The 12,258-nt window shown below is 41.9% G+C and overlaps 1 protein-coding gene across 1 annotated transcript; it reads left to right on the top strand.

The window, feature by feature from the left end:
- Positions 1-81: 81 nt before the first annotated feature.
- Positions 82-7,516, top strand: flot1a (flotillin 1a; the record flags this gene model as incomplete). The annotated part of the gene is made up of 11 exons (XM_079522438.1): positions 82-127; positions 921-996; positions 2,100-2,190; positions 2,519-2,662; positions 3,309-3,428; positions 4,017-4,112; positions 4,290-4,442; positions 5,089-5,270; positions 5,475-5,520; positions 6,388-6,525; positions 7,340-7,516. Coding segments are annotated over 11 exons (1,269 nt in total), but the record flags the coding sequence as incomplete, so codon positions are not given.
- Positions 7,517-12,258: the final 4,742 nt, after the last annotated feature.

Genomic DNA, 12,258 nt, shown 5'->3' with positions numbered 1-12,258 from the left:
ATTGCAAAAATCGTATATGTGACGCTGAATACATTGTTTTCGTTTCCCTCATTGTTTCCAGTCTAAGAATCGACACCAACCATGTTGTTCTACACCTGTGGTCCCAACGAGGCTATGGTGGTGTCAGGTAATTACATTGTCCTTTGCACCTGTTCTAGTGGTTACGCTGTACATATCGTTGGTGTTGCAGGGCAGAAACCTCTTATCTCCATATTCTAACTTTTTGTGTTATTTCTTAATTAGCGCCATACTTGATCATACAGGGTCACACAAAAGTTTCAAAAGTAGCAGATCTACAAGCTAGTTTTGAGCTTGTGGAGCTGCTGCTTTTGCTGTTTTTTTATTTGAATCCCGAAAAGCAACAGTTTTGGATATTTCCACCCGACAGAGATGATATAGTGTGAACCATGATGCTCTATGGCTTATTAAATATTTGTAGGCCTAATACACGATACAACAAATTGGCAAAGTAGTACATTTATTGATACTGTAGTGTACGTATATGATCTCAAAGAGTAGAATTGATTAATTTTGTTCGCCAAATTAAAAAAAATATATATAGATGCAAGCAGCGATAATATGGGGCCAAGCAATAAGAAAAATCACACCTGTGTGAAGTGAGCGGTGCAGGCTGCTCAACAACACCGCTGGCTGGTTGCAGTTATTGCTCAGTGTGAATTAAGCAATATTACACGAGAGGGTGTGGTTTAACGTGATTATTGCCACGACAGTGATGCGGTCAGGAACGAGACGTAGTCGAGTTCCGCAAGCATCACTGAAGAAAAAAAACGAAAAAAAACAACTTGTTATTTTATTATTCTGCTCTGCAGCCCTAATCCAAGTGAATTGAGACTGGGATATTGAGAAATAAATGGAGGTGGTTGCCTTCACTTAGCACGCCTCTTTTCCTTCTTTAAAAGGGTTTTGTCGTTCCCCACCCCTGATGGTGGCTGGAGGCAGAGTGTTTGTTATCCCTTGTGTCCAGCAGATCCAGTGGTAAGCACACCATTCTCCTTTGATGCATATATACGATATACAAGAAAGCTCGCCCCAAAGCACACTCCGGGCCAAATCCGGCGACCTCGGAACGGTCGCCACCGGGTCATCCTAAACTTAACCTCAGTAAAACTATATGCCTAAACCTAAGCATAATTCCTAAACCTGGTCTCACTAAAACCATACCTAAACCTAACCTCAGAGTAATGTGATTCAGTGAGTTTTTCTGCTTATACCATCTTGATTCTTGTGCTGCCGTGTTCTTTCTCTCTGATGTCACACTTACTGTCAGTAAAGGGCAGCGTGTCACATTGTGTCTTTTGTTTTGCCGTTTTACCTAGCTGGGTCTTCATTTATTGTCTCTTTTCGACAAGGAAGGGCAACCCAGAACCTGAACCAGGGAGGTACTTTATAATAAAGAGGGGAAAAAAGAGGTCAAAGTAAAACTACAAGCTCACAGCGTGTAGCGTGCCATGGTGCGGTTGTTGTATTGTACTAGACTAGAGATATCGCTTGATCACTGAAGAAGTACCTGAATTATTAAAGGGAGCATTCAGCCCCCCGGTCTGCCCCGGTAACAAGATGTGCACATGCACCCACTACAGTGGGGGGGACACGAGACAGGCCAACAGCACACACACAAAGGCCCCCAGGGGTTAACTGGGGACAGGGAGGAACTCCTTATATGGTCAGCACACTCTACAGTAGGGAGGATTATCACAACAAAACCAAAAAATAAGTGATATTTGAATTAAGTGAAATCACTGAATATACCTTTTAATGAGTTATGACAAAGTAGAGGGCTTAACCACTTAAGCCCTCTACTTTGTCATACATAGATGAAGTGAAACTAGCATATCTGCAAGCTCACACCCCGCTATGATGCGATGGGTTGTTAGGGTGTACATCTGCAAGCTCACACCCGCTATGATGCGATGGGTTGTTAGGGTGTACATCTGCTATTTTCATGTCATTGGGCATTGACATGCCCAAAATAGCGGTGACCGGTTGAAAGTTGTTAATCAATATTTATGTAGACTCCCTGTCTTGTCTTCTCTCTCACATTTCTCTGACTTTAACATTACATTTCCCTCTTCCTCCAGGATCTCTCTGAACACTCTGACGCTTAATGTAAAGAGTGATAAAGTATACACACGGCGTGGAGTGCCCATCTCAGTCACTGGCATAGCCCAGGTCAGCCCACCCTCTTACACAACACACACACACACACACACACACACACACACACACACACACACACACACACACACACACACACACACACACACACACACACACACACACACACACACACACACACACACACACACACACACACACACACTTGTAGTGCAGTCAGACATATCTCATGTATACAATTACTCTCTACAGTCTCCTCGCTCTTGCTTCATACTCAATAGGTTTTCACCCCCACCCGAGTATTAAGGTACATTAAGTAGTAATGTGGCCACTGTGTGTATACGGTCAGCGTCATAACATTCGTTTTGATTTCTGGAAACAGATGAAGATCCAGGGTCAGAACAAACAGATGCTGGCAGCAGCCTGTCAGATGTTCATGGGCAAGTCCGAGGCAGAGATTTCTCACATTGCACTGGAAACTCTGGAGGGTCACCAGAGGGCAATCATAGCCCATCTGACTGTAGAGGTATGCTTGGCTGAGTGGTTGTTTGATTGATCTTTGTCCAAGATGCTCCATAACAAAATGAGACGCATTACAAGCTGTGCCAATAGTATGAAATGGTGTACATTAAGTGCGCACATTTGACTCCCCCCCCCACCTCATTAGGAAGTGATAATACTACACTAGATACTCAGTCTAGGTCTTCCTTGGACTGAAAGTTGTAAAGTACTTACTGTATGCCATAACAAACATGGATAACTACAGTTGAAGATTGATTTATGGGTGTCATGATATTCTTGATTGACATTTATTTTCTCAAGGCTACATAAACATGTCATATTTTGTTTTACAGGGAGAAAACATGCTATAGGCTTTTGATATAAGCATACAATGAAATAGATTTTTTGCATTTATTTTTTGGTGCACATATTGTTGAATAGGTGCATAAGATGATGTGATCTCACTGTGCGTGCGTGCGTGCGTGCGTGCGTGCGTGCGTGCGTGCGTGCGTGCGTGCGTGCGTGCGTGCGTGCGTGCGTGCGTGTGAACTGTCTTGGTAGTAAGCCACAGAAGTACCTTGTTTTTCACATAATGGTATTAATCTTCAAAATGTATTTTTGCATGCCCACTGTGCATTAACCATGATTGTACCACATCGTTGTTCCTCCAGGAAATCTACAGGGACCGCAAGAAGTTCTCAGAGGAGGTGTTTAAGGTGGCCTCCTCTGACCTGGTCAACATGGGCATTAGTGTGGTCAGCTACACACTCAAAGACGTGCATGATGACCAGGTGATATATCACAGCTGTCAGACACAACTTCACAAGTCACAAACCAAGAGCTTCTGACAGGGGTAGGGGTTGCCGGGTCAAATCCCACATCGGCCACTTTCTCTGCAGAGAACGCGAAAGGGAAGAACCATTCTCCCCATCCTCAGGCACTGAGATCTCTGTTGTAGACCAAGGAATGTGTCAGAGAATGGGGATACAGTGTGGTATGCTGACAGACACTGTTATTCAGTATAGTACTTGTGTGACTTGATCACGTTACGTAAACCCTAAAGTTTGGTACACTATTCCTCCACAGTTTTGGTGGCACACACACAGGCCTTATGTCAAATCGACCGGCTTCATCAGGAATCGTGTGCTTCCATTTTTCTAAGGGATATATCCAGGGGGTCGGCAAGAGATGTTAATACAGCATTGCTATCATTTTAACCACTTTATCCATTTATCTATTCAAAAATAGCAGATAAACAAGTTCTGCTATTTTTGAACATTATTTAAAAAAAATCTTTAAAAATCTTTAAAAGTATTAAGAGTTTCTTAACACAAATTCCATCACATCTCACCTCCTTCTCTATCTCTGTTCATCCTCAGGACTATCTTAATTCCCTGGGCAAGGCCCGCACCGCCCAGGTTCAGAAAGACGCCCGCATAGGCGAAGCAAAGAACAAGAGAGATGCTGTCATGAGGGTGAGACATGACTCTTTCTCGATCTCTCTATCCTCCTGTATTTCTACTTTGTCTGTTTTCTGACCGCTGCCTCTCTCTCTCACTTTCTACATGGATCCCTCTCACCTGCTTCTCTCTCTATCTTGATTTCTCTCACCATCAACGACACCCCCCCCCCCCCATTCCCAACCTCTACAGGAGGCCAATGCCATGCAGGAGAAGGTGTCCGCCCAGTATAAAAACGAGATAGAAATGGCCAAAGCGCAGAGAGATTATGAGCTGAAGAAAGCAGCCTATGACATTGAGGTCAACACCAAGAAGGCAGAGTCTGAGATGGCCTACCAGTTGCAGGTATTTGGCTTGGTTTAGTTGAGTGTGGACAATGCAAAAAATAGAAAAGAGGTTTGGTAACCTACTGTAATATACTGTATAATTGTTAAACACACTGATTGATAAAAGAACAAGAAAAGCGCTGTGTAGTTCTGAGTAAGGCGTGATTCATACTCCTATTTTAGAGCCGAATAAAAGTCGGTTCGGCTCTGTATAGCCTACAATGTGACGTCATTTGAGGTTCGGGTACCGTCCTAAAGTCGGCTCTGTGGTGCTACTGAAAATTTCTGACGAGCCGAAATCATTTCAGCACTACAGCGGTAAAATAGTATGAATCGGCCCTTAATATCACATGCAGGTGTCCTTCAGAAGAATTTGGGGAGGTGGAATCCAATAACGATGAAGAACGTCCAAGGCACTCTTCTTAAAATTAAAAGCCTTTAATATAGGGCTAGTAAATATCGAACCTATTAAAATACCACCATGATTCAGCCACATTTGGCCTTCATCAGGGTTTTTGGCTTTCACTGTTACACCCTGGTGAAAGCCATAAGTGGCTGAAACATATTGGTGTTTGGTGGTATTAGGTGGTACTACCCCGATATTAATGGACATTTTATCTCTTGCTCTTGCTCCTCCCTTCCTTTCCGCCCATGTGCCGACGTAGGTGGCAAAGACCAAGCAGCGCATTGAGGAGGAGAAGATGCAGGTGCAGGTGGTGGAGCGGTCTCAGCAGGTCATGCTGATGGAGCAGGAGATCACCCGCAAGGAGAAGGAGCTGGAGGCCAAGGTCAAGAAGCCAGCCGAGGCTGAGAGATTCCGACTGGAGAGACTGGCTGAGGCGACGCGGTGAGTAGGGCGGGTGACTGAGTTATGTGCAGATTAATCTCACTGGTCTCTCTCTCGACATTATAAAAATCAGTATGATGTAATAATGGTGATGAAGAGTATTGTGATAGTGATGGTGATGATAATGATGACAGCCAACAGTCTTCTAGGTCTGAAACCATGTCTCTTCCTCTGTTTTTTCCATCTGTCCTTTGGCCTGTCCAGTCTGCAGTTGATCATGGAGGCAGAAGCTGAAGCGGAGTCTATTAAAGTGAGTCATATATAATAGATTCCTTTAACAACAAGGTGTTATGACAATTCCATAACACCCGACCCCCACTATGAGTGGATAAACCCTTCTGACTCTGTTGAGGTTTTTTCTACCACCTCCTTCAGTGAATATACAGTACAAGTATACTGTAAGCATCAACACAATTCTGCCTCTAATAGTAAATTGTATTTATTTGAAATATTTGCCTCTATTGAGAGTGAAGTGGTCCAAGCATGTCAACATCAGTCGGTTTAAACCACTTTGGTCTGACTGGGTGTAAGGAGCAGCACAGTCTCTAGGGGCTCCTAGCGACAGCGTTAGTTTTGTTTAAATAATGCCATAACCAAAAAGACATCACATGGTAAACGCTCAGATGAGTGAATTCTATTATTGAGCTCTCCAGCTTTGTCATGGACCTAAATCCAAAGACATATCCGTGTATATTTGACTTGTCTGCTGTCACTTTTCTGCTGCATGGAAATGGTCCAAATCAATTCGCCATTTTGGTTTTGGTGCCTGGTGCTTCGTTTTTAGTATCACCTTCTTCAGGGTTCCAAGCGAGCTGAGGCTATATAATGTAAAAAAAAAAAGGCCTTGGGAACCAACAGTTCCTGAGCCATTGCATGTGGCCTATAGGCCAGGAGCCCATCTTCTGTTTGCTTTGCTGTGTGAGGCAGCTTGATCTACTACGAAGTACTGTGCCAAGAGTGCCAAGCAGGAAGGCATTGCAATGAGTATCATTTTTATTTTCATATTCTTTAGTATGACTTGGCCAGGGATTGGACCCTGGTTGAAACGGTAATGCAGTGGAAAAGCAACATGAGTTACCTTCAAAGTAACCCTTTTATCCTTGTATCTGTCTGTCAGATGAAAGGGGAGGCAGAGGCTTTTGCTGTGGAAGCTAAGGGCCGTGCTGAGGCCTTGCAGATGATTAAGAAGGCAGAGGCCTTCCAGCAGTACAAGGAGGGAGCCATGGTGGACATGCTTCTGGAGACACTGCCTCTGGTGAGCAATGAGACGACATCATAACAAACTGTTTTATATAATACTAGGAAAATCAAAGGAAGGAACATCCGCACACTAGTTTCTAGAGCTCCTTTATTTGGCAAAAATCTGCAACGTTTAGACCACTAGGTAGGTCTTTATCAGGCAATATAATACTAGTCCATGACCCAGGGATGTGCAGACTTGGGTCCATGACTACAACTACATATCTCATAGCCCGTGGCAAAAATTCAAATGAACAGCTTAAAAGTGAAACCGAACGTTTGTCCGTCCCTGCATATGCCAATGGTCAATGTGCAATTACAGATCGATTGGTCAACCAACTAAGGAGAAAAATGCACGTGAATGGAGGAGGATGGACAGAATCTCATCCTCTCATGTGCAATTGTACTGAGGTGAAAAAAGTAAAAGGACGGACAGACATTGTTTTCTTCATTTTATAGTAGAGGTTGATGGAAGCCAAGGTTGGTCTGGATTCTGGAAATAGTAACGCTGATCAGTTGGCAGTTGCTGTAATCCCTCTTTGAACGTGCCCTTGAGCAAGGCACTGAATCTCAAACCAGACTCCATGCATTCTGCCCTGCTGGCAACTACGCGCTAATCTCTGTGATGAACTCCATATTTGGTTATCAATAGGAATCAATGTTCTTGGCTATTCAGGAGGATTGATGTTAACTTGACAATCACAACATCTTTTAATATGTCCATGAATTTTCATCAATGAATATAGGCTTTTGCATTTCTTTTTACTTTTGAGTTAATTGGTGATGAATTGTAGATTTGCTTAGTTTAATATCCCCCGGTTTTCCACCAGATGGCAGAGGAGATCAGTAAGCCACTTTGCAAAGCCCAGAAGGTCACCATGATTTCCAGTGGAGCTGCAGATGTGGGAGCAGCCAAACTGACCGGAGAGGTGCTGGACATAATGACACGCCTCCCAGAAATGGTGGAGAAACTGACCGGGGTCAACATCTCTCAGGTAACACACACACACACACACACACACACACACACACACACACACACACACACACACACACACACACACACACACACACACACACACACACACACACACACACAATGAACACACAATGAACACACAAGTAATTTCACGAATGGCCACAAAAGCTTATTGTATCAAATTTCGCAATTAACCTACGTTACATTTACAATTCATCCATCTCCCTCTGTCCCTCTTTCCTCACCCCCAAAATCCATTCATCCTGTAGGCCGTCACCCGTACAGGTTGAAGAGAATGGTCCCAGCTTCAGCCACGACAGGCCAGTGGAACAACTGGCCTTATCTCAGTGTATATATTTACACGTGTCTACTAACACAGCCTTAACCCCCTTTCTAGCCTAATCTCTCTCTTCCTTTCTGTATGTTATTAGGTCACTTACGTAGATGTGTGTCCCTATTAGCACCCTGTTGAGTGAAGTGCACGCCACAGCAGACGATGTGATGTCATCTGTTGTTGCTTGGGAAATAGAAACAAGGTGTACATAAGTAGGTGCTGTGAAGCAACTAGCATAATGCTGCACTCACACATTCGAAACACAATGTTTTGTCTCTGTTCTGGGGGGAGAGGGGGGGCAGAACAGCTCGCAATTCATTTTCAATGGGAGTCTTGTGGTTTTGACAAGACAGTCTTGCTTGATGGGGGCAGAACAGAGCCATCAAGCAAGGCTGTTTCATCAAAACCACGTGACTCCCATTGAAAATGAATTGCGAGCATCTAGCATGTGTGTGTGATAACATACTTAGCATTTGTCGACAAGTAAACAATTCAAGGACGCTAGTTCCCTGCCGCGGGAGGTGTACAGGCCAGGGCATTATACATAACATTTAATTTAAACATTTTCAATCTGGTGTCCCTATTTTGTGTACGTCAGGTGAAGATTTTATTTTGTATTATTATTTTATTGATAGCTGATCTACAAGATCACAACGTGTTGCATCGCAAAATAGTATACTTATAGGGCATTATGCGGTTATGGAACAGTCATGCGGCGTCTGCTGTGGTATGCACTGGCCTTAATGTGGCACTTGCTTTTTTCTCTATTGTATTGTCACACTATTTTACAATCACCTCATTGTGGTGCTGTGTGTGCCCTTTTAATTGTCTTCACACCAATTAATGTGCTCATGTCTCCTCTAAGCTACAGTTAAACTTGTCATTTCGATGCTGCGTCTGAATCAAAATCCAGGTATTCTAGGCCAGCTATGACTACTGCTACCTCCACCAATCCTACTACTACTACTACTAAGAGTTTTTGGTATAGATCTGCTGTTGCTTGATGTATATACCGGATATTTAAGTCTTTGAATGTGGGAGCCTCTAGACCTGGATTTCTGGATTTGCTGGAAGCCATTGAAATGATTAATATAACTATAGCTTCTGTGTGTCTTTTAATCTTTGTCATGTTGACACTCTCTGCCTTAACAGCTGTATGTCCTTCCCTGTCGTCTCACATTGCTTCATTTACTCTGCTTTTCTTCTCACATATTTTCCATCTTTTTTCATTCCTCCTTGGCCAGCATTTGTCTCCCCTTCCCCCCCCTCCTCAAAAACTGCCTTGCTACCAAACCTAGTCTGTCTTAAAATGTGTTTATAATACAAACACGCTGGTCCAACTCCTCACCTGACTAAAACCACAACCTATAATTTCACTAGTTGTTTTTTTATTTATATTTATTTATTCTGGGAGCCATTTTTGTGTTGACAACATATTGCATCCTTTTGTTCTGGTCTTTTATATTGCTTGTATTTACAATGTTTTTGTAATCTCTTGTGCTTATGTTTAATCATCATTTTCTGTTTTAGGTATACTTTAAATTACTCTTTTCTTTTCTTTTTTTTGTGTCTTGGTGACACTTTATTTAAAGTATACAATACTGATCATGGATTGTAATGCGTTAACAGTACATGAGCCATAACAACAACTATAAAACATCACATGGATGCACCTGGGACGTATCCTCAGTGATGTATCCTGAGGTCAACAGGGTTTCGGGTCTCTCAACATCATACCCCTCACTCAGGAGACCCAGCCGGGAGTGATCAAGTCCCGACTTACGTCCCAGTAGCTACCCTCAATCAGTCCCACTAGGGAAAAACCAGGGGCACACAATCCGTTGGAACTACTCCAGAACTACTCTGTCAGGTCTGGGAGGTACACTTCTGGCGCATGGAGGGACTAGGCTCTGTGGGTTGTCTCCTGTCCGGGCCCCTCCTACGTCTCACCAGGTCCACTCCTGCTCTCACCAGGCTCAGGACCTGTGTGTTGCACCAGAGTCCCAGCACCAGACAGTTCATTCAGGAGTGGTGGGCAATGGTTCCGCAGGGACATGGTGCTGCGGTTCCGCTTGCTGCTTGCATGGCCCTCCCAAAGGCCTCACCGAGGGTTGTTGGGCTTCCTCCTCACGGAGGACACAGGCTGCACCCATACTGCTCACCCGGGTGCCGTCTACATTCCGGCTGTCACCCGTCTCTCCGGTGGTCACCAGACTATACCTGGTTGTCACATAGTCTATTCCTATGAGTCACTATAAATAGAAGAACTATAACTAAAAAACATTGCATGGATGCACCTGGGACGTATCCTCAGTGATTAGAGCCATTAGAGCCATTAGTTGTTATTACATGCTAACATGTGTCACATGCGACAAAGGTCTTATTCAAAAACATTTGCATGCATTTTTGCGAAATGACAGGTTTTTGAGCTGACTGCGTACTGTATGATTATTAACTTAATCGATCAGTTCCATCATCTGACTATTGTTTTCTTAGTGCAGGGCCAATTAGAGACTGTAATTTAATCTGCAATATCCATACTTTGAGTGCATTACAGTGCATTACAAGTTATAATCACTATCGCTATTGCTTTACGGATTTATACTTTACTTAAAGTGTTACCATGTAGTTTTACTGGAGCCAGTTGTGTAGTTCTCATAATGTTGCAACATACTGTAGCTAAAGAGGAATGTGCTGTAAAATATAGCTGTACTCTATTGTAGCAATAGAATAATATTTCTAGATAAACGGTCATTGTACTGTACTGACTGCTAGATACAGTATGGAATCTCTAAATGAAGTAAAACCGTTCCTTAAACTATGATTGTCAAATGATATAGTGGGGGCTTGAATTGGTAAACAAAGTGTTATAAATCGGTCTTAAGGAATGGATATGTTATTTTTTGTCAAGAAAGTGAAAGCGGGTAATTGATTTTTGTTGCTTTGTTTGTTTAGTTAATACTTTTGATCACTTTTCACACTACTTTTAATGTATTTTTCACTGACATATAGTAAATTGTGTTGTGTTATGTATTGTTGTAATATAAATGTATTTGTTTGTTTGGTCCCATAACAGTGTATCACAGATACAACATCCTTCGGGAAGTTACATTTGAGAATGTGCATTGAGAGCACTTTTGATTGCACACCTTTTTTTTCCCTTCCATAACACAATCATCATTATCATCAGCATCAGCCAGCAAGGCTGATCTGCTAGACACATATTAGCAGATAGCTCTTCATTGTTCGATCTTGTACTCTGATAAAATGCCCTAATTTGCCTTCTATCGTGATTCTATCACACTGTAGCCCTCTACCTCATCATAGCCTGGGCTGGGAATTTAATTACCTATTATTACTGATATCCTCTTTTAACTATAAAATTGGTGTTAAAGTTTAGAGCAAAAATAATTAGTTTAGGTATTGAGATATGTTTAAAGATGTTTAAAGAACAGTGGCAGCTCAAATTCTCTTGTTAATGGCCATTTGTTGAAAGAAACTCCATGATCAAGCATGGTTTGTTTTAGTTTAAATGTGCAGATGACATGATGCTATCCTGAATTTTCACAGAAAATTGTTATTGTGTATCATTTAACTGATAAAGTTTAACCAAAAAGCTGCTGTTTGAGAACTGATTTTGAATTATGAGAAAGTATGGGAAATGTTGGTGCAATCACAGCAGAGTTGATATGTCAGCTATATCCAATGTGCCCATCCTGCTAAACAGTAGGCTACTGACAAAATAAACCTTCACCTGGTCATTTATTCATTACAAGCTACTCTGGAAAATAATGTATTGAAAATTGAGTCTTTCTAGAAGGCATAAAGTATTCTGCACTTTTATTTTCAGATCAATACTACTGTATTGTGCTAGGGATGAAATTATGCTGTATTTTAATTGTGGAATTATATTATCTATCAGTTGGAATGTGCACAGCTTTACTGTTTAATTACGATAACTAAATACTGTTGCAAATATTCCCTGTGGTCTAAATGTTTGAGTTAGCCATAGTAAACAAAATGTATTGTTTGTATTGTTTTATGTTTTAAATAAATTACACATAGACTACTGAAAAATGCTAGGATACAGTGAATCTGTTTCATGTAACACTAACCACAAGTCACTACTAAGTAATGAACTATTAACTAATTGGTATTTAACAACAAAAACTGTCTTTTTTGTGTAGTTAAAAGTAATCTGTCAAAGTACTGTATGTGCTTTTGAGGACTAGTCAAATTTGGCGGTGGTGTTTTATATTTTAAATTATGTGCACTTATATAAGTTTGTTTTATTTGAAATGTGTGAAAATAAAGTACATACAAATGTAGGATCACCTCTGTTGTCACCCGTTCTTGGCTCTGTTTGCACGAAAACATTATTGCCTACCTGTTTGCTTCTGTAAAGGAGCATTGGCATTTGTGAAATACCAATGCAG

The sequence above is a fragment of the Electrona antarctica genome, assembly GCF_951216825.1.
Source record: "Electrona antarctica genome assembly, chromosome: 15".
Taxonomy (NCBI): domain Eukaryota; kingdom Metazoa; phylum Chordata; class Actinopteri; order Myctophiformes; family Myctophidae; genus Electrona; species Electrona antarctica.
Note: the sequence above shows the minus strand (reverse complement) of the source record. Positions and strands in the feature narration are given on the sequence as shown.